The sequence below is a fragment of the Myotis yumanensis genome, unplaced genomic scaffold (genome assembly GCF_028538775.1).
Source record: "Myotis yumanensis isolate MYYU_CA2020_CCGP unplaced genomic scaffold, mMyoYum1.0.hap1 SCAF_18, whole genome shotgun sequence".
Lineage (NCBI taxonomy): Eukaryota > Metazoa > Chordata > Mammalia > Chiroptera > Vespertilionidae > Myotis > Myotis yumanensis.
In genome coordinates, this window is record NW_027223769.1 from 33,755,964 (window position 1) to 33,783,904 (window position 27,941).

At 60.1% G+C, this 27,941-nt stretch overlaps 1 protein-coding gene across 5 annotated transcripts; it reads right to left on the minus strand.

The window, feature by feature from the left end:
* Positions 1-228: 228 nt before the first annotated feature.
* Positions 229-27,941, minus strand: NDRG4 (NDRG family member 4). Of its 5 annotated transcripts, none has more exons than XM_070398688.1 (17): positions 27,844-27,941; positions 18,686-18,780; positions 16,925-16,969; positions 10,186-10,291; positions 9,853-9,973; positions 9,702-9,764; positions 8,818-8,878; positions 6,710-6,796; positions 6,560-6,616; positions 6,120-6,223; positions 5,400-5,456; positions 5,255-5,306; positions 4,710-4,757; positions 4,515-4,550; positions 4,368-4,419; positions 3,041-3,079; positions 229-2,303 (listed from the first exon to the last, which is right to left on the minus strand). In XM_070398688.1, exons 2-17 carry the CDS (start codon positions 18,755-18,757, stop codon positions 2,149-2,151), a joined length of 1,155 nt encoding a protein of 384 aa, XP_070254789.1. In that variant the 5' UTR covers positions 18,758-18,780; positions 27,844-27,941; the 3' UTR covers positions 229-2,148. The 5 variants fall into 5 exon arrangements, with proteins under 5 accessions (XP_070254789.1, XP_070254785.1, XP_070254786.1 ...); XM_070398684.1 differs by lacking the exon at positions 27,844-27,941 and adding an exon at positions 27,267-27,370; XM_070398685.1 differs by lacking the exons at positions 3,041-3,079; positions 27,844-27,941 and adding an exon at positions 27,267-27,369.

The following is a 27,941-nucleotide window of genomic DNA, read 5'->3' on the forward strand; positions in this document are numbered from 1 at the left end:
AGTCTCCGTTTCCTCCGCTGTGGCACTAAGATAATGGGTATCTATCCTGTAGAGTTAATGTAAGGGTTGGCAGCGTAATGGGACAAGAAGTGGGAACACGGAGATGGAAGTGCCCACCCTCACCCCGCACACTCCCCCACCCTCACCCCCACAGGCATCAGCTTTGCCAGCCTCAACTTTGTCTCTTCCAAAGCTCCCCACGGTGGGCACGGCATCACCATACCCGAATTCCTTTTAGTTTCTTTATTGGTTTTCAGCACAGTTAACTCTTTCTATGTTGACAAGGGTTTTTACTTGTTTTACATTTTGTCATTTCCGAGTCTCATGGCATCAGCCACTAGAATACACAAAATTAGGCTCTCCACCCTGTACAGAGAGGAAAATAATAAACTCCATTGAAAGTTCACTTTGACCAAAGGAGAGACAACCTCCGATGGAAAACCACACACAGGAGGACCCGATATACATACATATATATATAATGTATAGGTATTTATAGATATCTCATCTGAAAGAACACAGCAAAACAAGAGAAATCCAACTTGCAGCACTATCTACAGTAAGAGGGATTAATTCTACCAGCTTTTCAAACGGTCACATTCAATATTCAAAGGAAGCACGTGAGTGAATAGAACTGGGCACAGACTAACACTCCACCGGGCTCTAGAGAAATCTAGCAATGGCTTAAGATTATTGGGGGGGTGCGGGGGGGGTTAATATGTGCAGAGGAAACATGGATATGGGTACCCTCCCAGCCTCAGAGCACACCCCCCCCAACATACACACCCCGGCCCTCCAATTTTCATAGCTCTCCCCCCTTTCTTTTTACTCATTTGGGGGTTTGTGGCAACTGACTCAGGCTCTGAGACAAATGGCTTCTGGTTTCTGGGCCCAGAGATTCTACCTGATAAGGTGGTGGATGGGAAATATACGGCCCAGTCCTGGGCTTTAGGTGGCAGGAGGGGGCAGGGTGTGTGGGGGGAGCCTCTCTCCTCTGCCTGGTCCTTGTTCACTGCGGGAGCCTTCCCCTCCTACCCCCGGATCTAGCAAAGCCCCAGCCCAAGCCACTCCACAGGCCGAGATGGGATGGGGCCTGCGGGGGTCTTGACACCCTGGACCAGTTCTACAGAAACTCTCTCGCCTTGCTTAGGGATGCCTGGGTGAAACGCTGGCATAACTCTACCAGGACTCTTCCTAGAAATACCATGTTTCTGGCGGCCTTGGCCACACTGTCCCTCATGGAACCTGGGGGGCAAAAAAGGGATCTATTGGGACTTTCAGCCACTGCCACCTGGGGCCACATGCTGGCTCCCAAAGGCAGGCAGGGGCACACCCCGTCCTCACTGGCTATCCCGGCCTTTAACCTCAGCCCCCAGCCAGGTCCCTATGGAGGTGGAAGACCAGGAGACCCCCTGCTTCAGGGCCTTGGCGCAGACACTGGGGGGGGGGGGGGGGGGGGTGTGAGCCGGAAGAGACAGTCTGTGGGGTTCCTGCCCTCAAGGTCCTTTCTTTTGTTTTCCTTGGACAGAGAAATCCCCTTCAGCCCCTGCTTGCCTGGCCCCTGCCTGCCTGGCCTTGCAGTACCCGCAAAAGAGGCCTATGGGAGCGCCCCCTTGTGGCTACTGTTCAGATGATTGTCATATGTGCTATGAGACAGAATTAGATGTGCTTGGTGGGAGCTGGGGTTGGGGTGGGGGTTGAGGGGTGGGGGTGTTCCAGGGCTCCCTGCTGCCTCTCCTGGTTCTCATGCCAGTGCCTGAGCTGCACCCATCACCTCACCACTCCATCCCACCTTCACCTTCAAACCTGCCTGCCCCGGGGGCCATCCCTTGCTCTTTCTTTAACCCAGGATATCATCCTGGATCCTGGCCAGAGAGGGACTCGGCCTTTCCTTAGCTGGTCCCCCTCCCGCCCAGGTGCTGGGGACTCGGCAGAAAGGGCCCAAGTTAGCCAGGTCAACAAGGTTAGTGAGGTAGGGCCTGGGGACCCCCTGGAGACTGTTCTGTAGCATCTGAGAGCCGTAACCCCCTCTCCTCCCTTCGCCCTCACAGAAAGAAACAAAACAGAAAAGGAGCCGGCGGGCGCGAGGGTGGCAGTGGGACCTCGACGCGGGTGGGGGCACGTGGGCGTCTTCAGGGGACCAGGGCTTCAACAGGACACCTCCATGGTGTGGTTGACCTGGCCCAGCCCATCGCTGCTCTCCGAGTGGGTGCAGGCCTGCGGGCGGCTGCCCTCCACCGAGCTGGCACTGGTGAGGGACGCGGTCCGAGAGCGGGCGAGCCGGGTCATGCTGGCCGAGGGCACTGTGGACAGAGGCGGGGCCGGGCATGAGGGCCAGCGGGCAGGGCCGGGCACCACAGGCGGGAGAAGGACTCACGCAAGCAAAGCGGCCAGCGAGACCCGTTCTTCCGACGGCACAGAGGCCCGTCCCAAGCCGGGGCTCTGGCGTCGGCTCTGCCAGCCCGAGGCATGCAGCCAGCGACAGTGAGCGAGCCGGGGCCGGGCCGGGGTCCGCAGACGCCAGCAGGACCCTCTCGCCACAGCTGGCCAGAGACAAGGCCAGGGTGGGCGGGAGCTGACCAGCACCCCCACCCCGAGCTGAGGGAAGGAGGGGGCATTGTTTCAGCGTGCCCTGCCTTGAGAGGATGGGGGCGCTGGGAAAGGGGGGTGATTCTGCAAAGGAGGCCAAACTGCCCTAAATCCCATTTCTGCCTCATTGCGTTTCACAAGCGAGACTCAGCCCTCCTCACTTATCCGGCCACCTGTTCAGCTGGGGCAGGGCCGGACCTGGGCCCGCCCTCGAGAGGGTCTGGTTCCAGCTGCCACAGCTCTGGAAGCCTCCCTCGGAGCAAGGCTGCTCTCGAGCCCAGCCAATCCAGAGCCCTAAAAAGGGGCAAAGCCCGTGCCACCCAGGATCTGCGCACGAGCAGGACATGAGAAGGTTCCAAACCACAGCGAGATGCGCTGGCTCAGCGCAGCCAGAGGAAGGAGCAGGGGAGCCCGGGCGGGCCATGCATCGGGGGAGGGGCTCCGGAGCTACCTGCTCCTCCACTCAGCCTCCGGTCCTTCAAGTACGCAACTGAGAGAGAAGAGAGCCGGGAGGGGAGACAGAACACGGTGAGGAGCGAGGTCCGAGAGGCAAGGGGTGAGATGGACCGAAGAGGAGCCGGAAGGACAGACAGGGCTGGAGGCAGGGCCAGGGCCTCAGGGAGCCCACTCCTGCCCACCCACCACGCAGCAGCCACAGAAGGAACCACACAGCACAGGCTGACCTCAGCCTGGCCCTGGAGCCCCGACAGCAGGGGGGGCACTTCTCGCTCCCCTCACCGCCCCCCCCCGCCCCCCCCCCCCCGGCCTCTCCGGCACTGAGGGGCTCATGTCAGCAAGGCCTTTGGGCCCATATCTGTCCCAGCGCCCTCACCGTTCTGCTGGGCCTCAGTACCCCCAGGGACAGAATGGGGGAGGCCTACACGACCTCCCAGGTCCCCCCAGCTCTTGGCTGCCTGGTGGCATTTCTCCAGGGGCCCTGACAGGCGTTGCCCATCCCCCCACCCCACAGATGCTGACTGGGCACCTCTGTGCTCCAGGCCGGCTCTGCTCCGCTCCGGGTCTTGCTGTCTCACCACTGGCCTCCTTGCCTACTTCTCACAGAGGCGAGGCCCTGGGGCTGGAGGGAGAGCTGTCCCTGGAGGGGGCTCCTGCCTCCCCTCCCAGCACAGGCCTGTCCTCCCCTCCCCCCCCCAGGCCCAGAGGCACAAAACTTCAGGGAGAGGAAGTTTGCTTCTACCAGGAGCCAGGTGTGTGCAGCAGAGGGGTGGAGGAGGTGAGTGTGCATGTGTGTGTGTGAGCGCGCGCGTGTGCGTGTGTTGGGGGCTCACAAGCCCAGTCTGGATCCGAGTACAAGGGAAGTTTGGAGACCGAAGGGGGGAGGGGCATGTCGGGGGCCAGTGCTGCCCGCAGCGCCTACGCCCCAGGATGTGCAGAATGCCACCGGGGCCCAGCTGCCTACGGGGAGAGGAGCTCTTCTCATGTGCCTTCCGCGGCCCAGACTGCAAGCCGCTCTTCTGCGCCCATCTCCCAGCTGTGACAAAGCGCGGTGGGGTGTGTGTGTGTGTGTGCGTGTCTGACACCTTCAGGCAGGCTTCCCCGGCAGGACCCGCCATGCCACGTTGCCCAAAGCCTCCTCAGAGCCCAGGAGAGCTGGGCACGGAGGTGCAGACGCCCTGGCAGCAGGGGGTGTGTGGAGAGAGCAACCCCGCACCCAGGCCCCCAGCCAGGGCGCCCGGCCCACGGGCTGCTCAGCACACCTGGCGGCGCCGGCCCCCTTGCCGCCTGTGGGTGCTGGGGGCGGGGTGCCGGGTACTTACTGTAGCCCATGCCTTGCAGGAAGTACTTGAAGGCTTCAGTCAGCTTCCCGGGCTGTGGGGGGACAGGCACATGCTTGACCGTCTAGCATTGGGGGAGGGAGGAGGTCCCCCGCCCCAGCCGAGGCAAGAGGGTGGGCTGAGTCTCACCTGTGTGACCTGCGGGAGCCCCCCGGAATCCGCCATCTGCAGGGAGAGAGAGGAGTGAGCGGAGCAGGGCCCCCCCAAGCCTAGCCTGGCCCCCACACACCTGGACAGGCTCTGCTGACCAGATCTACCAGCCGGCCGGGACACCAGGCAGGCCTCTCCCTGAGGCCGGGCCCAGGGCGGGGAGCAGGGTCTCACCTTCAGGAAGGTCGTGGTGGTGGGGTCCAGCTTGGAGTTGCACTCAACCTGAGGAGGAGGAGCCAGATGCAGCAGAGTGAGGGGACCCAGCCCCTGGGGGGCCTGGGAGCCCCCTGCCCCAAGCACTAATGCAAGTGCTCTCCCCAGGCTTGGCACCCCCAGGCCGCCTGCTCCCCGGGTTCCGACAGGAGAGGCCACACGGTCCCCACCCGCACTGGTGCAGTCGTGGTCAGGAATGACTTGTTCCATAAAGAAGGGGCCACATGTTAGAGCAAAGAGAGGTCTGAGTCTCCGGCCTGAGGTGGGTGGAGACGGAGGTGGGGTCGCACTGCTGGGGGTGGGGAGGTGGCCTGGCCCTGGCCCAGCTCCCCTGGGTCTCCAGGCCTCCCTCAGCTGAAGGAGGGGGTGTGGGGACGGAGGATGAGAGCCACAACCCCCCGTCCCTGAGGGGTCCCTGGGTTGGTCAAGGACTGGCCGCTGACCAGAGCCCAGTGAACCCCTCACTCCTGTTCCCACCCCGGGTCGGAGCACAATCCCTCACTCACCACCCCGTCCTCAGCAGGCGCATTGTCCCCGACCACCAGCATCACGGGGCAGCTGCAGACACAGAGGGGAGGGTTGTCTGGCCTGGGCAAGGCTGGGGGGGGCAGCAGGGGCAGCAGGGGCAGGCTGGGGGCGAGGGGCACTCACCGGAGGGTCCTGGCATTCGGCACTGTCCCCGGCCGGTTAATGTCCAGGTCTCTGCGGCTGCGGGAGAGGGAGAGGCAGAATGGTCACTCCAGGACCAGATGGGGGTGTTCCCAAGCCCTCCCCCATCCCACCCCATCCCATCCCATCCCACCCCACCCCCCAATTAGGGCCCCACATCCCTGGAGGCCTGGGCTGCGCTGCATAAATCGGGGCCTCAGGGCTCCCTTCATGTGTGACCCCCAAACTTCTTCCCGGACACCCAAACGCATGCCGGTGGGCCCTCACCTTGGGCCCCAACCACCCCACTAAGTGCTGCTTGGATGAGCGCCCCCTGTGCTGTGGGACGCGGGCCTCCCATTCTCCCCGATCCTCCCGCCCTGCACGCAGCTGGCTTAGTAAGTCCGTGTAGGATGACCAGAAGGGAAGGTGGTGAGTAGGGGGCCTGGCCACTTCCCTTCGGGGCTACCCCCCAAAGGGGCTCCAAGGGGCACAGCATGAAAACCATCCAACCTCCCCCCATGTACACACCAGGCCAGGGTGTGGGGGTCGGGCTGTCCCGCTCCCTCTGCCCTTCACGGGGGTGACCCTGGGCAGGCAGTGACTCCTCTCAGAGGCTGATTCTCTGCTCATCTGCACCCTGGGGACGGTGTGGCCCGTCTGCCTGCGCCCCTGGGTGGGGGGCTGTACTGAGGGGTCCCAGGCCTGCGCCCGCGCCCACACCTGTTGTACATGTTCCAGAAGAGCTGCAGGTTGGCCTGGTTCACCACGTTCCCGATCTGCTGCCGGTAGCTCTGCACCAGCTCCGAGTTGTTCATCAGCTCCTCCTGGGCCCGAGCGGACGGGACAGACAGAGCGAGGATGGGGAGGCGGGCTCTGAGGGGGCGGCCCCTGGCAGGGTGGGGGCAGGTGGAGACCCCCCCAAGGAGGAAGGCGGGACCCAAGGAGCTGTGGGAGGTCTCCCCACACCTGTCTTTTAGGGGCCCAGCCTCATGGCCAACAGCAGAGGACAGAGCGAGGCAGGTCAGACGCCGCATAACCCCCTGCCCTCCTCCTGCCCGGCTGCGGGGGCCGAACCGAGCCCTTCAGCAGCTGTGAGGCCCCCCACCCCCGACACCCCAACCCGCCAGCCCCACTCCTGTGAGGTGGTCCCATGCCCTTACCTGGCTGAAGAGGTGGGATAGCACCGTGTCAGGTAAAGTGCTGGTGAGGCCCGAGAGCTGTAGGCCAAGGTGGGGTCAGTGTGAGCCCGCCCACCCCGGCCCCCCCCCCTGCCCCCACCCCGCCCACCCCACCAGGGGGACCACGCTCACCTTGGTGGCGGCCCAGTCGATCCAGCCTTTGCCGTTAGGGTCGATGTTCATCAGCACCAGCCCCTCCACCAGGTCGGGGAAGATAAGCTGCCAGGGAAGGAAGACAGGGTTTGGGGGGGTGGGACGGGACCAGGGAACCCCGAACTTCCCACCCACTCATCAGGCTGTGGAATTCTGCCCTGTCTGTCTCTCTCACAGGGGTGGGGAGGGTCTGAGGAGGAGGACACGGTCAGTAACAGCTTCAAGATGCACCGATGACCCAACCCTGACAGCTGGGGACCTGGTGGCTCCACTGCCAGCTGCCCAGCTCAGCCTGCCCTCCTGGGAGCTTTCAAAATCCGTGGATTTATTTTGAATCTGTGCCTATATCACTGTGTGTTTTTTGAAAAAGTATATTTTTATTGATTTCAGAGAGGAAGGGAGAGGGAGAGATAGAGAGAGAAACCAATGATGAGAGAAAATGACGGGTCAACCCCCTCCTGCACGCCCCCTACTGGGGATCAAGTCCATAACAGAGGCATGCGCCCTGACTGGGGATCAAACTGTGACCTCCCGGTTCACAGGTCGAGGGCTTCCAACCACTGAGCCACGCCGGCTAGGCTGTATCACCGTTTTCACCCCTTTTAATATATCGTTGGAAAGGCTGCTGTTGCAAAACTGAGGATGAAACATCTTCAATAGAACATCTTGTTTCTTTTTGGTTACAGACAAGGAAGTTCTCGTGATGTTGATCGTAGGGAACCAAAGCCTGTTTTGTTGGACGTGAGACCCACATTTCCTGTCGCACCGTTTGCCCGTGTTTAGGGGGCCATCTGCATACAGTGCTCATGTGATGTCCAGTGTGGGGTGGCAGGGCCTGGTCTACAGTTAACAAAATGTGTACGTGCCCTAGCTGGTTTGGCTCAATGCATAGAGCGTCGGTCTGCGGACTAAAGGGTCCCAGGTTCGATTCCGGCCAAGGGCACATGCCTGGGTTGTGGGCTCGATCCCCAGTAGGGGGCATGCAGGAGGCAGCCAATCAATGATTCTCTCTCATCATTGATATTTCTATCTCTCCCTCTCCCTTCCTCTCTAAAATCAATAAAATATATTTTTAAAAAATGTGTATGTGTTGGAATTGAAAGAAGAGTTGAAAATTCTTGGTCATTTCTTTGGAAGAAAGAAATCCTTTGGATCCTGAAAAAGGAAGTTTTTGTTTTTAGGGACGAAAAGCTTGTGGCTCCTGCCGGACACGATGTTTCTGAAATGTGACTTTCATTAAAACCGCGCCAACTGAACATAAGTGTCATTTTTGGTTAAAACAGGGCTGGTTTAAATGTTTAAATATTACCCTAATTGGTGGGTGAGTGGTTAGGATGAGTTGTGTAGTTTGCTGATGACAGAAATTTTGGCTTTAGATAATAGTTAAGCAAGTTATAGTTTATACTCGAGGAAATGTATGGATAAAGTAACCTTTATTTTTTTACTCCTCATCCCAGGGTATTTTTTTCCATAGATTTCTAGAGAGAGTAGAAGAGAGGGGCAGAGGGAGAGAAAGAGAGGGAGAGCGAGAGCGAGAGACTGGTTGCCTCCCTGCACGAGCCCCAACCAGGGCCAGGGATTGAACCTGCAATGGAGGTGCGTGCCCTTGACAGGGAATCAAACCCAAGACCCTTCAGTCCAAGGGCTGATGCTCTAACCACTGAGAAACCAGCCAGGGTGAAAAAGTAACCTTAAAAAACAGTGTCCTTAGGGACTAAGGCAGGGGTGGGCAAACTTTTTGACTCGAGGGCCACAACGGGTTCTTAAACTGGACCGGAGGCCGGAACAAAAGCATGGATGGAGTGTTTGTGTGAACTAATATAAATTCAAAGTAAACATCATTACATAAAAGGGTACGGTCTTTTTTTTTTTTAGTTTTATTCATTTCAAACGGGCCAGATCCGGCCCGCGGGCCGTAGTTTGCCCACGGCTGGACTAAGGGGAAAGAAGGCTTTTCCAAGTGAAGAGGAAGTGGGGAGAGGAGGAGGAGGAGAAGGAAGAAAGAGCAGGAAAGTCACTGTGGCTGAAGGGCCCCCCCAGGAAGGCCAGCCCTGGGGGTGGGGGTGGAGGGTGCAGGGGAAACTCACTGCAAACTTGGCCAGCACATAGGCTCCGGCTCCCACTCCGATGCCAATCACGTACTTGAACCTGCAGGAGAGCGAGGCTGGTCACTCTAGGACAGTGGTTCTCAACCTTCTGGCCCTTTAAATACAGTTCCTCATGTTGTGACCCAACCATAACATTATTTTCGTTGCTACTTCCTAACTGTGATGTTGCTACTGTTATGAATCGTAATGTAAATATCTGACATGCAGGATGGTCTTAGGCGACCCCAGTGAAAGGGTCGTTCGACTGCCAAAGGGGTCGAGACCCACAGATTGAGAACCGCTGCTCAAACTCGCAGCCCGCGGGCCGCATGCCTCATTTATTTGGCCCGTGTTAGCCTGTGAGTTTGACGTGCTTGCTCTAGGGTGAGCGGTGCCATTTCCCCTAAATGTCATCCAAGCAGGCCTCACCCACAGCCCTCAGACCCCGGCCAGAGCCTGGTGGCCGTGTGGTGGCGGTGGGTACCCCCGGACCCCGGCCAGAGCCTGGTGGCCGTGTGGTGGCGGTGGGTACCCCCGGACCCCGGCCAGAGCCTGGTGGCCGTGTGGTGGCGGTGGGTAGCCCCGGACCCCGGCCAGAGCCTGGTGGCCGTGCGGTGGCGGTGGGTACCCTCGGACCCCGGCCAGAACCTGGTGGCTGTGCGGTGGCGGTGGGCACCCCCGGACCCCGGCCAGAACCTGGTGGCTGTGTGGTGGCGGTGGGTACCCTCGGACCCTGGCCAGAACCTGGTGGCTGTGTGGTGGCGGTGGGCACCCCTCGGACCCCGGCCAGAGCCTGGTGGCCGTGTGGTGGTGGTGGGTACCCCGGCCAGAGCCTGGTGGCTGTGTGGTGGCGGTGGGCACAGGGACGGCTGGGCGGGACTCACCCGAAGTGCTGCACCACGCTGGGGAGCATGGCGGCCAGCTGCTCCATGGACGGGAACTGGTACCTGCAGGAGGGGCAGGAGGTCAGACCCAGGTGTGGCCTGGGGCGCAGAGCTGGGGAGAGACGGGGGGCGGGGGGGGGCGGGTACCTACCCCTGAGGAAACTGGGACGCCCCCACCTGCTGGCCGGGCGCGTCCACGTGGCACACCACGAAGTGCTTGGTGATCTCCTGCATGTCCTCGAAGTTGAAGAAGGTGTTGAAGCACAGCTTGTCTGCGGAGACACACCTGTGGCTGAGCGGAGGGGGGGAGGGGAGGCCCCGCTCCGAGGGGGAGGGGGAGCAGCCTCGCGGTCCAGTGGGGAAACCAAGGCCCCAGTGGCTAAGGACACAGAGCGGAGTGTGTGGGGACCTACAAGGGGGAGGAGGGCAGCCCCGCTCCCCTGGCAGATGTGCGGGTGAGGCCGGGGGAGGCGGGGACACTTACGATTGAGGCCCACATCGTGGTAGGTGAGGATGGCTGGGCGGTTCCCCTTGGGGGAGCCTCGGATCACCACGTGCAGAAGGCCGTAGGGCGTCTCAATGTCATGCTCCTGGAGGGAGAGATGGGAAGATGCTCTGGGCAGTCCCCGCTCCTGGCGCTTCTGGGGAAAGGGCTGGGGGGCAGCCTGGAGCTGCTGGGCCTGTGGAGCGGCCTCCAGGCCCCACGGGGCGGGACATCCCATTCTCAGCACAGAGGCAGAGAGGACGCAGCAGGCGGAGCGCCCTTCCCAGGGCAGGGGAGGCCGGCACAGGGACAATGGATGGGAAAGTCCTGGTCCCCTTCACAAACTAGCCAGTGGGGGAGCTGCCGCGGCCCAGGCCCTGCTGCACGCAGCCTCGGGGGACAGCTCTGCCCCTCCAGTCCCGACCCCAGGCCCACCCTCACCTGTTCCTCTCCCACTAGGAACCTTGAAGGGCTGCTGCTCAGTTCCCCTCAGTCCTCAGTAACCACCCCAAGCCCACCAGGCCCCGCCTCCAACGTCCACACCTGCAGGCTCTTGCTCCGGCCTTTCCTTCCACCCTGAAGCCCCTCCCTGCCAACCCAAGGCCTTCCTTCAGGAAGGGCCCAGTTAGACATCCCTCCTTCACCCCCCACCCCTCTCCCTCCCACCTCTGCCTTCAGCTGTGACTGCTCTGGGCTGCTCCCGAGTTCACACCCTTGGTTTTGCTCATTTGTTTTTCAGGAGCAGGAGCTGGGCGCTGTGTTGGAGACCTGCTCTGCCCCTTACTGTGTGACTCTAGGCCAGGTTCACCCCTTCTCTGTGCCCTGGCCCAGCCCTCTGGGAGGGACTCCGAGAACTAAAGAAGCTGCGATCTGCGGGGTGGTTAGCACTTGAAGAGCGCCCAGAAAGGGGGCTGCTGGGCTGGGCTGTCGGGAGCCTGGGAGGAGCCCTGCTGGCTGGTCCCTCTGCAAGCCGGTCACTCTTGGCCCTTCCATGGGAAGAGTCCCCAGGGGCAGCCGGAGCTGGACACACGGCCCTGCCCGGCCACGGGAGCCCTGGAGCTGCCCACTGAGCTGGAGGTGGGGTTAGGGCCGGGACAGGAAGGACACAGCACGTGACTGAGCACCTACTGTGTGCCAGGGGTTTGCACATGGTGGGCACTTAGGTTCAAAGAGGACCAAAGCTCCTTCCCCCGACAGGAAAGGGACAGACTCGGGAGGTAGGAGACAGCTTCCTGGGGACTGGCCTTTCGGGTCTGAGCTCAGCGGGGAGTGACAAGGTGGTGCCAGCCCCGTGGCCAAAGGTCACACCCTGGGAGCCACCCTTCTGCTGTGAGGTCCTGTCAGAGACACCCTGTCACCCTCTGGGTGGGCCCAGGCTCACCACAGCCTCCCCCTCCCAGGCCTGTCCTCCCTCAGGGCCACCACCAAGGCACTTCCTGCTCACTGACCACTGACTGGACACTTGCACGTGCACAGGGACCTCAGCCACAGAGGAGCACACGAAGGCTGCAAAGGAGAAATGCCACGCCCAAGGTCAGGGCCTGAGAGGGAGGGCAGGCCTTGCCAGGTGCAGACCTCGGGGGTAAGCCGGGGGCTGCCTTTTCTGAGATCAAGTGTGACGGAGAGACTCCGCCATACTGTACCCCCAATTCCCCACCCCTCAGCTCTAGAGGGGGGGTGGGGGGAGGAGGGGTGCACAGTGCCATGGAAGGCAGGCTAGGGGGCTGGAGGGGTGGAGGGCAGGAGGGGTGCCCCCCATGCAGGGCGGGGTTGGGGGCAGGAGGGGTGCCCATTGAACAAGAGCTGCAATGCGCTTGCGGCATGAAGGGCACTTCCTGAGCACACGGGTCACTGTCGCCCTTCCAGGCACAAGTTGGGGCGCGGGGGCAGCAGTTTTCACACAGTCCGTGGGTGCAAGTGAGGGGGCGCCTCCCCATCACTATCCCCGGGCGGCTGCAAAGCCTGCCTCACTGAGGCCCAGCTCCCCAGGGACAGGGACACCTTCGAGGCCCCGGCTTGGGGGGGCGGGGGGTAGAGGAGCTCGGTACCCTTGGCTGCACCCTCCCGCCCACCCAGGAGAGCAGACCCAGCCGAGTCTGGCGGGGAGGGAGGGGGGCTGCACACAGCGGGCGCCCCAAGGGCGGCAGCCGGGCACCCTCGGAGCCCCCAACCCAGGACTGAGCTCTCTTATTGGCTCCTGGTGACGTCACCGCTCCCGCCCCCAAGTGGGCGCCGCGGGAGGCGCTGCGGCAGCCGGTACCCCTCGGCCTGCGCGGCTCCCCTCGCCCTTGACCTTGAGGGCTGCGGCCCTGGGAGCTGCATTTCAGTGCGCGGGGTGCGGGGTGGTGGGAGCGCTACCGCGATTCCCCGTCTCCCGCATCAATCGCTCCGCAGACCCGGCCGCGCTGCGTCTTGTCTGGGTGCGGGCGATGGTCCAAGGACCAGGCAAGGCAAGCCCGGCCCGGGGTGGAGGAGCCGGTGCGCCCCCGTCTGCCCTTCATTGAGGAGGAACAGCACCCTGGGCATTGCTCCAGGTGGGAGGGGGCGCCCTGGAGCCCACCGGGGACGCCCGCTGCCTTCCCCCAAATAAGGCATGACCACCCCTCTGACCGCTCCGCGTGCGCCCTCCCCCGCCCCTGCAGGGACCCGGCCTAAAGCCCCGGCTGGCTCTAGCCCCAGACCTCCCCGCAGCGCCCCGGGGGCCACGGAGGGGCTGCGCGCGCCTCCGAAGAAAGGAAGAGGCTGCGGTTTGCAGGTGCAGCCACGCAAACAGGCCAGCGCGCAGGGCCCGTGCGTGCAGACACCTTGACCGGAATCAAACCCAGACGCCTGCGCGCACGGACCCCCGCACCCGCGCAGGGACTCGGCTTCCCCGGGGCTGAGGTGGTCACGGGAGCCAGGCCCCCACCAGCCGGGCACGGGCCGGGCGAAGGGCACATGCCAGGGAGATGCACACACGCTGGCCCGCGTCCGCACGGACCTGCAGCCGAGTCCCCGCCCAGTGCGTGTCCTGCAGATGCCCGCCCTCCCCCCGCACCCCGCCTGGCCGCTACCCCCTCCCTCCCCGTCGCTCCGCGGGCCCGGGTCGCCGCGAGACCAGCACCCGCCGGCCTTGCCCAGTTCTCCCCGAGGCGCGGCGGCTGGAGGCAGAGCGGACACCGGAGGCCGAGGGTGCGCCTTCCTCCCGGACGCCCTGCGCGCCCGCCGCCCGCACTCACCCCATCCCAGCTCTCGGGCATCTCGCCGGGGGAGGGAGGTGACAGCCTCGCCAGGGAGAGCAGACAAAGGCCTGAGTCACCGGAGTCGGAGGCAGGGGCGGCTCCAGCGGGAAAGCAGCAGCTCTGGGGCCGGGCGCTGCGCCGCCACCGTTTATACGCGGAGCCGCCAGCCCCAGGCCGGTCCCTCCCCCCGCGGGGTTTCCGAGCAGCCACTCGCCGGCCCGCAGCCCCCGCTTCCAGATTGGATGTCGGGAGACGAACCTGGCTCCCATTGGCTGCTGAGGTCCTCGCTCACCAGCCCTGCGCCTGTCCCCCTCCACCCCCAGCCTCCTCCGCATCCCCACGCCCCTAGCAACACGGACACGCGGGGCGGGCTGCAGCCCGCTGCACACGGGGTCCTGGGAAGGGGGGCCCTGTGTCAGGCACCCGCGAGCCCCTCATGGGCCACACAGGTGTGCCCTTGACCTATAGCCTGGGGAGCACGGAGGGGCCTGGGGGGCCCCAAGCCCAGCCTCCACAGCAGGAGGGCCTGGGTCACAGCCTTGAGGGGATGTGGGAAGTCACTCCCGTCTTCTCCACCCCCAGGGTCTCCCCTAGGGCAGCCCCCACGCTGCCCACATGCACACCCAGCGCCCATCCACACCGCAGAAAGGGGGTTCCGGGCACAGGGGCCGGGTAGGTTGCAGGACCAGGAGTCTGGTGGGGCACGCACAAGCTCTGCCCTCCCCCCACCCCCCACCCCCCACCCCCCATCCTGCAGCCAGGACGGAGGTCCTGCCCACCTCCCCGCAGACCCACCCGGCATGGGGCCTGGCTCCCAGATCTCAGGGGAGCAGGACACATGAGCCCCCTCAGGTCCCATGCCCTGACCCCACCCCAGAAACAAGGCTTTGGGTGGGGAGCTGGCCAGGGACAGGCAGGTAGAGACACAGAGGAGACGGGGAGCAAAGGAGAGCAGAGGACGAGAGGAAATAGGCCAGGGAGGGGTCAGAGGAGGGAGCCCAAGGACAAGAAGGAGCGTCGGAGGAGGGAGGGGTGCCCCCATTCTGTCTCTTTGCTGAAGGACCGCGCCACTCGCCCCAGCCTGCACACTGGCTGGCTGCGCTGGGGGAGGCAGTACCTCCCGTCTCGGGTGCCTAGTGACCTGGTCAACACCTGCCAGGCATGCTATTCCTGGCCCGGGGCCTGTGCCTGGGGGGGTGGGCACCGAGAACTTTCCCTGCCCCCTCCCTGACCTCTCGCTCCGAGGCCTAGCCCAGAGCGCTGGGCCCTGCGTTGGCCCAGGGCAGCCAGGGTGTGGAACGGGGTGTCCCGGGCCCCTCACGTCCTGGCCTTTCTCCCTGTTCCCTGCAGCCACTTGGACACAGGAAGCGGCTCCAGCCACGGAGGCGGCTCCAGCCACGGAGGCGGCTGCAAAGGCACAGCCCACAAGATCCCCCCAGCTGCTTCTCGGAGGGGGGGACAGGGGGCCTTCCACCCTCTCTGCCACCAAGCCCTGCTCCTCCGTGGTCCCCATCCAATCTTATGCCGGCTCCAGCCTCTGACCGCTGAGTGGCCTTCCCACCCTTGGGCTCAGGTGAGAAGCTGACCTCAGACACTGCCCACTCCAAGCTGTGGCCCCATTTCTGCTCAGCCACTTGCTTCACATCCACAGCCCCGAGGTGAAGTCCCAGCTCCCCACCCGCTCGCTGGGAGACCTTGGGCCCTGGGCCTCGCAACTGTACAACGGGAATTGTGCCTTCCACACAGAGTTGCTCTGAGAATGAGAAGAAGTTGCATCCATCGCTCTGGACCTGACCCCACTCCTGCCCGGGCCCCGCCCATGTCTGGAAACATGCGACAGTCCATGTGCCGTCCCAAACTGCTGGCCCCTTCTCTGGAGCCTGTGCAGTTGTGGCTGAACAAGGCAGGCTCTGGACCTGCTACCTGAACCCGGTCCTGCTACATAGCTCTGCCACATCTCTGCTGTGTGACCTTGGGCAGGCCAGTCAACCTCTCTGAGCCTCCACATCTGTAAGTGGGAAAACAGCAGTGCCCGTGCACAGGTAGCTGCATGGATAGCACATGATGCTCACAAACCTATGAGAGAGGATCAGGAAGCAGAAGCTTACAAACACCTTAGCACTCTGGGCATCAGTACGAGTAGCAAATGCGCCTGGCTGGCTGGCGTGGCTCCGTGGTTGACTATTGACCTATGAACCACAAGGTCAGGGTTTGATTCCCGGTCAGGCCACATGCCCGGATTGCCGGTTTGATCCCCAGTGTGGGGCGTGCAGGAGGCAGCCAATCAATGCTTCTCTCTCATCATTGATGTTTCTATCTATCTCTCTCTCTCCCTTCTTCTCTGAAATCAATAAAAAAATAATAATTTTCTAAAAAGAGTAGCAAATTCGTATTGAAATATCTCCACGTGCCAGGATCTACTCAAATGCTTTACACGTTCCTTGAGGAAGATGAGGCAGGGACTGGCTGCTCTGGGGTGTGATGTCACCGCCCCCTCCTGGGGAGGGGTCCACACATTCCCGCCTTCTCTCAGGGGCAGGAGGACAAAGAGGACATGCCTGCTCAGACCTCTGGCTGGGCCTCGCTCTCTCCCTCCCAGGTCTCCTGTTTGTTCCCTCCTGCCCAGCTCCAGAGCCTTTGTATTTGGAGCCGGAACTCCTGGGGGACTGGAGCGCGAGCTCGCTCTCGCGTCCTTGAAGGGGCTCGTGACCCAGGCCGGGCTCACAGACGCGGAGCCTGGCTGCAGAGCTGCTGTCTGGGGAGGAGCCAGCACGTCGCCCCACCGCCACGTCACCCTTGCAGACCACGAGGCCGGGGCTGTCCTGGGGCTCGGACACTGACCCACATTGCAGTCAGGCCCAGGCCTGGGGGGCCAGTTCCACGGAGCCAGGAGGAAGGGCCCAGAAGGGTCTGAGCTGGTTCAGCATGTGCTGGTGGCCAGCGGGGCCCGGAGCTGGAGAGGCTCCCACTGTGTCTGCTGCCAGACGGTTCCCCAGACCCGGGAGTAAAGAGCCACTACGCAACTCAGAGCGGAGGAATGACTGGCCGAGTGAGTGAAATCACGGTGAGAAGGAATAAAAACACAGGGCGATTTCAGTTTTCACAGGGAATCTGGCATCCCGCTAAAGGGGACATGGTTGTCCCGGCAACAGCTGCCATGGAAACAGGGAGCTATTTTGGAGCATCAGCCTAGCTTTCATTGGAGGAAAATGCTGATTCAGATGACAGCATCCCTCCCTCCTGTCTCCATCCTCACTCCCCCAGGCCTCCCTTCCCCCTTCTGTGCAGGACGGGGGTGGGGGGGTGGGAGGGGCAGGGGATAGGGGGCAGGGGGCAGGAGATAGGGGGCAGGGGGCAGGCAGAGCCACTGTAGACAGTGAGGGTGGCCCTGGAGGGGTCAGTGCTGAGCCCCTGTCACTTGAGGCACATGGAAGGGTGTGACCCTCCTCAGGGACCAGGCTGGGTGGTCCAGGGGCCAGCCAGCTGTCAGTCCCCCACATCAGGTGGCTGAGTCCTACCTTCCAGTCTGTGTCCTCGGCCAAGAGGAAGGTGTCAGAGTTCTCCTGAGGGAGCAAACAGAGGGGGTGGGCGTTAGGCCCTGACTGGCCAGGGGCCCCCATGGGCTTGGCCTTGAGCAGACTAGCACCCTGTTCCCCATTCTTTTTCTTTTTTTAAATAAATATTTCTATATATATATATAATTTTATTTTTTACAGAGAAGAAGGGAGAGGGATAGAGAGTTAGAAACATCGACGAGAGAGAAACATCAATCAGCTGCCTCCTGCACACCCCCTACTGGGGATGTGCCCGCAACCAAGGTACATGCCCTTGACCGGAATCGAACCTGGGACCTTTCAGTCCCCAGGCTGACGCTCTATCCACTGAGCCAAACCAGGTAGGGCCCCCATTCTTTATTTTTTTTAAGCGAGAGAGAGAGAGAGAGAGAGAGAGAGAGAGAGAGAAAGAGAGAGAAACATCGATATGGGAGAGACACATGGGTCTGTTGCCTCCTGCACGCACCAGAGCAGAACTGAATCCGAAACTTAGGCATATGTCCTGACAGGGAATCGAACCCCAGACCTTCTGGTGCATGGGACGACACTCCAACTGAGCCACCTCGGCCAGGACCCCAGTCACCTTTATGTTAACGAAAGTGACCCAGGGCTTCCCAAGGGCCGGGCGCGGGGCTGTAAGTGCCTGCGGAGGAACCATGAGCAGCTACTCACATCCAGGTCCCTGTTCATGGAAAATGTGAAGGGCTCCCTCGACAGGAGGGAGGGGGAGGCTCAGAGAGGCCGAGCCACAGGCCACACGGTGTGGAATCTATGAGTGCGGACCCACAGCTTTTCCTTGCAGGGAGGGGAAGGGTGCCAGGCGTCACCACAACAAGAATGTAGGGCGTAGCCCTAGCCGGTTTGGCTCAGTGGACAGAGTGTCGGCCTGTGGACCAAAAGATCCCGGGTTCGATTCTGGTCAAGGGCACGTACCTTGGTTGCAGGCTCCTCCTTGGCCCGGGCCCTGGTCAGGGCTCGTGCAGGAGGCAACCAATGGATGTGTTTCTCTCATATCGATGTTTCTTTCTGTCTTTCCCTCTTTCTTCCACTTTCAATGGAAGTAAAGGGTAGAAATAACTCTGGAATCTAACCCTAGGCCTCATGGGACAAAATAACCACCTCAGCTGCTTCGGTCCCACTGCCCCTGGAGGCACCCTGTTGGTGACACGTGCCCTCAAACCTCAGAGCTGGCGCAGAAAAGACAGAGAAGCTGGGGACCAGGAAAGGCCCAGCAGGTGGGGAAGCGCTGTGCCCTACCCCGCGGGTACCCTCCTGGGCCTCCCAGAACCAGGGGTGAAGTTCAGCCTCATCCCCTGATTGCTGTGTGCCCTTGGCCCAGTGAATTAACCTTTCTGTGCCTCAGTGGTCTCATTAGTGAAATGGGGATAACACTTCTCTAGAGCCTCCCAGGCAGCCGATCGATGTTTCCCTTTCACATCGATGTTGCTCTCTCTTTTCCTCTCCCTTTCTCTCTCTCTCTCTCTCTCTCAAAATCAATACAAACATATTAAAATTTAAAAAAAGAACCTCCCAGCCGCAAAGACAGCCAGAGCCGCAGCGAGGCTGGCTGGGTGTCAGTTGCACCCGACTCTCCCCAGGAGGGGACTAGGCTCCCAGGTGGCTCCCTGGAGGGTCAGGGGGGCAAGACCGGAGGGAAGACACGCGGTTCCCTTCTTGGCCACGAGGGGGCGCTCTCCACCCCAGGACCGCGAGGGGGCGACTCACCAGCTCGGTAGCGTCCAGGCCCCGGAGCAGCGGCTTCTCCTCGGGGAACCTCAGCTCCTGCAGCCCGGCCATGGTCACGTCGTGGAGCAGGAGCCCTGGGAGGGGGGAGGACGAGGTTGGGGTTGCTGCGGCGGGGCGCCCGGTCCCTGCCCTGACGCTCCCAGCACAAGCCGGGGCTGCGGCAGGAGCCAGGGCCCCACCGCCGGCTCCATCCCGAGTCCCCAAGCCTGGGCCCGTCGCTGCACCTCGCAGGGCAGCAAGGCTCCGTCTGCAGGGCTCCCTGCTTGGCTCTGCATGTCACGGTAGTATTTGTTTTCTTAAAAGTTAAAACAGCCCTGACCGGTTTGGCTCAGTGGATAGAGCATCAGCCTGTGTACTCAAGGGTCTCGGGTTCGATTCCCGTCAGGGGCATGTGCCGCCCCGGTGGGGGGTGTGCAGGAGGCAGCTGATCGATATTTCTAACTCTCTATTCCTCTCTGTGAAAAATCAATAAAACATATATATTTTTAAAAAGTTAAAACATGTTTCACCCTAACCGGTTTGGCTCAGTGGATAGAGCATCGGCCTGCGGACTGAAAGGTCCGGGTTCAATTCCCGTCAAGGGCACGTACCTCGGTTGCAGGCTCCTCCCTGGCGGGGGCCCTCGGCATGCATAAAAAACTAACATTGGCCCCAGGCATGGCTCAGTGGTTTGAGCGTCCATCTTTGAACCAGGAGGTTGTGGATCAATTCCTGGTCAGGACACGTGCCAGGGTTGCAGGCCTGATTCCCAGAGATGGGGGTCGGGGCGGGGGGGGGGGCATGCTGGAGGCAGCCGATCAAGGATTCTCTCTCATCACTGCTGTTTTTATTTTCCTCTCTGAAATCAATAAAAATATATTTGAACAAATTAACATTGGCCAATAAATACGTGAGAAAACATGAAAGCTCACTAGAAGTTAAAGAAAAGCAGATGAGAACCAGGCCCCGTATTTTGGCCAGGGGCCCTGGCAGGCTGCAGTGCTGGCTGAGGCGTTCTGAAGCCGGCACTTTGCGTATATTGCTCGTGGGTGTATAAAAGGATACATCTTGCCGGAGGGCAGCTTTGCAGGATGAATTACAATTATTTAAAAGCTTCATACTCTCGGACTCAGCAATCCTCTCCCTGGGAGAAATTTCTTAAGGAGCCCAGAGAGGGACCTAATGATTTGATCTGTAGGAACGCTCACCACAGCACCATTTATGAAATGAGAGGAAAACGGGAAGACTCGAGGTGTCCAGGAATAGGGAATTAGGACAAACGACGGGTCAGCGACTTATAAAAGATTTTCACTAACGGGAAAATGCTGTGTCACAATAAACAGAAAAGGCAATGATAAAACATACAATATTATCCAAATGACGAGAAATAAAGGGTGTCCCAAAATTCACGCAAGAAGTAATTTTGATAGAAAACACAGGTTTATAATTAAAAATTGTAAATTTTTATTGATTCATAAAGTATACAGTATAGGGTTATGTATGGAATAGCACATCGCGTAAATGGCCTCCACGGCTTTGCTGGCACATACGCAAAGCCGTGGTCTTCATTGGTCTTCATTGTCCCTGCTCCTGGGCCATAATTGGCAATTGGTAATGCTTATTAAATTGAAGGGATTGAAATCAAAGGGCAACAGATATTAGAATCTGATTCAATAAACCAAGTAAAATTAGGCTTTTATTTTTTGTTGTTGTTGTTGTTGTTAATGCTCACGCAAAATTCAAATCTTGCGTGAATTTTGGGGCACCCTTTACAAACAGCCCCACAGAAAAGCCTGGGAGGATGTATATCCTCACGTTAACAGGCATTATCTCTGGTGGAAGACTGAACACGGCGGCCTGGGATCTGAAATCAGGGACAAACAACCTAAAAAAAAAAAAAAAAAACCAGCAAGATCTAGTCAGTTTTGCCCAATGGTTAGAGCGTTGGCCCTCGGACTGAAGGGTAACGGGTTCGATTCCAGTCAAGAGCACGTATTTCTGTTGCAGGCCTGGTTGGTCCAAACACGCACCCCGCTCCCCTGCCACATCCCACCCCTGCCCACCCCGCTGTGCTGGCTTCTCCCTGTGGGAGGCCCAGGGACTCGGCAGTAGGCCCAGTGGTTGCCTGGGGCCCAGGGAGGGGACCCGTTTCTGAGGCAGGGCTGTCGCGAGCCCAGGCTGCAGCTCCAGGCCTTCCCTGGGCTTCCTCCCTCCGCCAGAAGCTCAGAGCATCAGCTCTCTGGAGCGGTACAAAGATGACGCCTCAATGCCTCAACCCCGAGAGTCCAGTTTGGGGTTGGGGAATATGGACGCTGGGCTGGGAGCTGCTGGTCACCAGCCTCCTGGAAGGAGAAGAGCAGGGGAGCCCCTGGGAGAGCCTCGCCCCCAGAGGCCAGGCAGGGAGGCCTGTGCCCACCCAGGCCCCGGGTCCCTGCATCCCCATGCCATGCCCCAGCGTCTGGTTCCCAGTGGTTTCCTGGGAAACCAGTTAACACAACCCAGATGGGCGGTATTTTTAGCAAGGCAGCCTCCCTCCCCTCGCCCCCACCCCTTTCTCTTCCATCCTTTCTGAGGGCTGCTCACTCAGCCAGCCATCTGGGTGGGGGGCTAGCAGAAGGGTCCCGCCCAGGAAAACACTGCCCCCATTAGGACTTTTTAGCCGCCAGCCTCCCCGAGCACCCAGTTCCATTATCTGCCGGCAGCACTGGGGTGTCCCCGTCCTCACCCAGGGGTGTCTGAAACCACCCAGGAGACCATGCCCCCAAGGACGGTGCTATGTTTAGGGCTGAGAGGGCGGTGCAGGGACAGACGGCCAGTGATGGAGGGCGGAGGGAAGAGGGCTGGAGAGAAAGCTCAGAATCCAGAGAACTGGGAATGGCTCAGCCCATGGAAGACAGGCAGGCGGGGCCCAGCAGGTGGGGCTGTGGGGTTCCGGGTACCTGGGGCTCACGGGAACAGAGGCCAGGGCGGACATTCCCACGGGGGGAGGGGCAGAGAAGTTTCTCCCTAGGGAAGTTATGATTTAAAAAGAGTCACTATGGCCTGCTGGCCCCATGTGGCTCAGTGGTTGAGCGTCGACCTATGAACCAGGAGGTCACGGTTTGATTCCCGGGGTCAGGACACATGCCTGAGGTTTCGGGCTTGATCCCCCATGGGGTGTATAGGAGGCAGCTGATCCATGATTATCTCTCATCATTGCTGTTTCAATCTCTCCTTCTCCCTTCCTCTTGGAAATCAATAAGAATATATTTGAAAAGAAAAAATATACGAGTATACTAATATACACACTTCTTTATCCATTTGTATGTATCATAAAATCTGGAATTTATACTGATCCTTTTTTTTTTTTTTGCAGATTTATAACTTTATTTGACAATCAGCAGTTAGTTCTCAGCCACATGACTGTGTAGATTTTTGGAAGTGGTGGCAGGTACATCGGTGACCAACATACAGAGCTGGTTCGGGGAATCTTCATCCTCATCTCGTTTGCTGGACAACGGCACCTGGATACCGAACGGGACCTTTCTTATTCCTTTGGCCCGGCCAGCTTTGTTGAGTCCGGTGTCAATGCGCCCACCTGGGGTTCCCATCTCCTTGAGGGCAAATCCGGGTTCTCCGGGTCTCGCTAGGCACACTTCCTGACCCCCACTCCCCGACGCGCGTGTGCGTGGAGATGGTGTGTCCTGTGCTCACCACCTCGCCCACGGCACAACAGCCCTTCTTCCTCTCGCCAGGCCGCCTTTCGGGAGCCTCTGCGGGGCCCGGGTTGGAAAGAAACGAGCCGTCCTGATACCTTTCAATCCATTCCGCACCACACCGTGCAGTCTAACTTCCCTCTTTCCTGATTTGTGATTTTTCTCCCAGGATGAGAAGCGTGGCTCTCAGTCTCCGTGATACTTTTGCTGATTTGTTCATCCCGTGTAGACACACAGTCATTTCAGAACTGCTACTCGCAGAGTGAGGGATTCAGAACTTTTTGGAACTCTACTTTTTTTTTGTACTTGACCCTTTCAGACTTAGACCCAGGCTTTATTTATTTATTTATTTATTTATTTAAATATATTTTATTGATTTTTTACAGATAGGAAGGGAGAGGGATAGAGAGTTAGAAACATCGATCAGCTGCCTCCTGCACACTCCCTACTGGGGATGTGCCTGCACCCAAGGTACATGCCCTTGACGGGAATCGAACCTGGGACCCTCGAGTCTGCAGACTGACGCTCTATCCACTGAGCCAAACCGGTTAGGGCTAGACCCAGATTTTAAAAAGCATTTACCACTCTTGTGAATTCTTTAAAAGGAAAATATAAGTGAAGTAAGTGGTTTAAGGTATGCTAAAGCCTCCTCACACGGCAGGGGAGCGAGGGGCTCTGAATTCCTCTGTCTGGAGGTCGCTGCTGCCTGTGTTTTTCCACGCAATCCCGGCTCCTCTGACACCAAGACCTTTGGCTGTGAAGCATTTCCCGAGAGTCGCCCCTACTGTGCACTTCTTCAGGATTCCCATGGAGTGGCTTCATCAGAACCCCAGCACTGGCCACTTCCCCCTACACATCTGCTACTTCTCTGTTTTTAAAAAATAAAACTTGGTCCTAAGTGGTTTGGCCCAGTGGATAGAGCATTAGCCTGTGGACTGAAGGGTCCCGGGTTCGATTCTGGTCAAGGACATGTACCTTGGTTGCGGGCACATCCCCAGTAGGGGATGTGTAGGAGGCAGCTGATCAATGTTTCTCTCTCATTGATGTTTCGAACTCTCTATCCCTCTCCCTTCCTCTCTGTAAAAAATCAATAAAATACATTTAAATAAAAAAATAAAACTTGAATTTCACGTAATACACGCTCACTGGATAAAAATCAGAAAAACAGAAAAGCAAAAAGAAGTGAAAAGCACATAGAATCCTATGAACCAGAGAAAACCACTGTTAACTTTTTTTTATTATCTCCTTTGACTCCTTTCCCAGTGCTAATCTATACACTGAAAAAGATGAAAAACAAAACATGTTTTTTAAAAAATATATATTTTATTGATTTTTACACAGAAAGGAAGGGAGAGGGATAGAGAGTTAGAAACATCGATCAGCTGCCTTCTGCACACCCCCTACTGGGGATCAAGCCTGCAACCAAGGCACATGCCCTTGATGGGAATTGAGCTCGGGACCCTTCAGTTTGTGGGCCAAAACTCTATCCACTGAGCCAAACCGGTTATGGCAACAAGACTCTGTTTGGAAACATCATTAGACCCCGGTTCACAGTCCAGCCGCTGCTGGCCATCTGTGTGACTTTTAGCCAATTGCTTAACCTCTCTGGGCCTCACTTTCCTTATCTGTAAAAGGAGGAAATGATCGCACACACCTCACAGGTGGTTATGATGGTGAGCGACTATATAGAAAGCACTCCGGACTGTGCCTGGCACATGGCAGATGCCATGTAAGCGCGAGCTGTCACCACCATCATTACGGCATTATTATTACATAAGGGGACATCTGTTCAGGTGAATAAATACCTTCGGCAGCAAAATTCGCAGCTGCCGGGGGTTCCCTGATGTGGATGCACGGGTATCTACAGGGTGTCCCAGAAAACGTATACACACTGTAACAGCTGCTAGCTCCATCTTGAAAATGAAATGTACTTTAATAAACACCGCCTTTATAATTATTCAGAGTGTGTGTATATACATTTTGGGGGGACACCCTATATTTAACCTCCTCTAGGAGGTCATTATTTCTAGTTTTTTTTTTCTTCTATTAACTACAGGATAGCCATCCTTGAACAAATACCTCTCTCTCTCTCTCTCTCTCTCTCTATATATATATATATATATATATCAACACCCTAATATATATTTTTTGTTGATTTCAGAGAGGAAGGGAAAGAGAGATAGAAATATCAATGATGAGAGAGAATCATCGATCAGTTGCCTCCTGCTCATCCCCTACTGGGAATGGAGTCCACAACCTGGGCATGTGCCCTGACCGGGAATCGAACTGTGACCTCCTGGCTCATAGGTCGATCCTCAACCATCTTTATTTGTTCCTAAAAATCTAACTGCTGAGACACAGACCACACATTTGTAAAGAGGGGAGATGAAACCCGAGAGGTGCCCCCCCCGCCCCACGGGCTCAGCCCCAGCCCCGGTGTGTCACCTGTGCTATCTCAGCGAGCCCCTCCACCTCTCCGAGGGAGGGCTCAGCAGTTCCACCGAGAAGACAGAAAACTGGTCAGAGAGGTGAAGCCGCCTGTCTGACACCACACAGGTGGCCAGCGGTGGGCTGGGGCTTGAACCCAGATCTGTGGGAGGGGGACGGGGACAGGAGGGAGCTGAAGGGGGGGGGGGGTGTGGGGGGAGGGGAAGCTGCAAAAACCACAGAGGGGACTGAGGAGATGCCCTGTCTCCCAGGGCAACTGCGGTCAATGGCAGGGGTGACTTATCCTCTCTGTGCCCCCTTTTCCTCATCTGTAAAAAGGAGGAAATAATATACACACCTCGCAGGTTGCTATGAGGGCGTAGAACAGCGGTTCTCAACCTTCCTGATGCCGAGCCCCTTGAATACAGTTCCTCATGTTGTGGTGACCCCCAATTTCATTGTTACAAATTGAACATAATGAAAGCATAGTGATTCATCACAAAAACAATATGTAATTATATATGTGTTTTCCGATGGTCTTAGGCGACGCCTGTGAAAGGGTCGTTCAACCCCCAAAGGGGTCGCGACCCACAGGTTGAGAACCGCTGGCGTAGAGAGTCTGCTGGAACCTGTCTGCTGAGGGAGGAAGGGCCTTGAGCCCTGTTCCCAGAAGATGAGGGTCCCCACACTGAAGGGGACCCCAAAGCCTGGCGCCCCACTGGAGCCCTGCACAGCCTCCTGAGAGCACCGCCCCCCCCCCCAGCCCTCTGTGGCTGGGAGAGCAGGAGGGGGACCCAGGAGTTCAGTCCCGCATGCAAGGCTCCCAAAACCCATGCGGCTGGAAACACTTCCCCTTGAGGATTAGCAAGTTGGGCAGCCAGGGCTGCACCCCCCCTACCGCCCCCCCCAACCGCTTTTAAAAATATTTTTATTGATTTCAGAGAGGAGGGGAGAGGGTGAGGGAGATAGAAACATCAAAGATGACAGAATCATTGATCGACTGCCTCCCGCACGCCCCCTCCTGGGAATCTAACCCAGACCTGCTGGTTTGGTTCATAGGTCGATGCTCAACCACTGAGCCATGCTGGCCGGGCCTGGCCGCTCCCTTGATATCAGGTGGGCAGGCCTGCCTCAGGGGAGCTCTACACGGAAAAGCCGGGAAGGGACTGGAGGGGGTACCGGCCCCGTGCCTAACTGGGCTCAGATGGGGCACCTCTGAGGACCTGGCAGAGTTTCCAAAACAGCCTCCAGCGCCCCCTGCCGGTGAGCCGGCCGCGGACAGGCGCACCAGTCCCTGCTGCTTAACGGGCATTCGCGGACCCCTCGGTGCGCAGGCCGAAGCTCTCTCCACTGGACCACACCGGCTAGGGCGGCGTTCACCGCCTGAACCCTCCCCCAGTGCCCCGCCCCTCGCTCCCCCGGCCTCCAGCCTCCACACCCCCCTCCCCAAGTCCAAGCCGCTCTCACACCCCGGGCTCCCTCCAGCCTCCAGCCTGCAACGCCACCTCCCGCTCCAGGAATAGAAAAAGCCTGCCTTTCAGGGTCCAGCTCAGACACTGCCACGTGCTCCAATGTCTCCACCTCTCTCGCCCCCACGCGGGCTCCAGCCTGCTTCCGGCGCACCCCGCGCCGCGGCCCCTGCCCTCTCCCCGCAGGGCCCCTAGCTCCGCTCTCCTGCGCCCGCGAGGACGCGACCAGACCTCCCGGGGGCCGAGGAATTTACTGGAAGCCTCTGTCCGTCCAGAGGCAGCGATGGAGCGCCTCCCCCGCCAGGCGGTGGGATCCGCACCGGCTCCCTTTCCTCCCGCTCCCCCGGCCCCGTCTCTCCACAGCTTCCCCCCGCCCCCCGCCCCCAACCAGGGGCCGCCTGTGCCTGGGAGAGTGTGTCCCACCTGCAGCCCCCGGCCCCCTGGCCCCTGGCCTCGCCCTCCTGCCTCCCGCTCCGGGCACACCCAGTGTCCTCTGGGGACCTCCGGCCACAGCGCCCTGCATGTGGCTTCCAGCCCCCAGAGGGGCTCCCGGCTGAGGGTCCTCAGCCACGGGGTCCACCTGGCTCCCCACTTCCCAGGCGCTGGCTCTCCTCCCGGCAGGAAACTTCTCCGAGAGGAGCGCAGGCTGTCGCCGGGAGCAGGAACCAGAGGCCGCGGTCGGGAGCCCCTGTCTCTGGGGACCGAGCGACACTGACTGGAGGGACCCGACTCGAGCTCGGCCCCTCGGAGACTCGAGGAGGCCGCCCCCGCCCCGCGCTCCGGCCGTGCCCTCCACCCGCCGGGCGCCCGGGGGCTGAGGGCAGAGCCGGGCAGAGCCGGGCGGGGCCGGGCTCCGCGCAGGACCGGGCAGCGCGGGCTGGGACTCCGCCGGCCCCGCTCCCCCGCCTCCGGCTCCGGCTCCAACCAGAGCCGCCCAGACCCGGGCGCCGCGCCCCTCTCCAACCGGACGGCGGGCGCAGGGCCGGGTACCTGTCAGCAGTTCGATCCTGTGTCCCAGCAGCTTCATCGCGGCGCCCAGCGCGGCCGGCTCCGGGGAGAGGATAGCGGGCGGCGCGGAGCCCAGGAGCCCGAGAGCGCGAGCGCCGCGGGAGCAGCCGCCGAGCCAGGAGCGCTCTCGCCGCCCCCTCCGCCGCGCTCCCCCCTCCAAAACGCTTGTAAAATCCACCAATGGGACGGCCGCGCACCCCTCCGCGGCGCCCGCCGCCACCTGGTCGGGGTGAAGACCGGGAGGCGGGGGTGGGGGGCGCGCGGGGTGGGTGCGGCGACAGGAGGGGCCCGTGCGCGGGCCGCGGAACAAAGAGGCCCCGCCACCGGGTGTGGAGGTGGGGGAGGCGCGGGCGGCGGCCGGATCGTGGCCCCGCGGGTCCCCGCGTCTGGCTGGGAAGAGACGAGGGAGAGCCCGGGGCGGAGGAGAGGGTGCGGCCCTCGCGCCGGCGACGGGGCGCCCGGCTCGCAGGGATGGGTCGCGCGCGGAGGCTCGGCCGCGGCCGCAAGGACAGGGGGACCAGGGGACCAGGGAAAAGGGCCGAGGGCGGCGCCAACTCACCGAGGGCGATGCGAGCGAGACAGACGCGCAGGCGGGGACAGGACCTGGCCGCCGCCGCCGCCGCGCGGGTGCAGGTGTCCGCGCCCGGGGTCCCTCCC

Coding starts and splice junctions, on each gene's coding strand:
- NDRG4 (XM_070398684.1), bottom strand. CDS start 27,303: ATGAAGCTGCTGGGACACAGGATCGAACTGCTGACAG. Junction 6,224..6,559: donor TATCCCACCTCTTCAGCCAG/GTAAGGGCATGG, acceptor GCTCGGGCCCAG/GAGGAGCTGATGAACAACTC. Junction 4,758..5,254: donor CGCCTGCTGAGGACGGGGTG/GTGAGTGAGGGA, acceptor CCTCCTCCTCAG/GTTGAGTGCAACTCCAAGCT.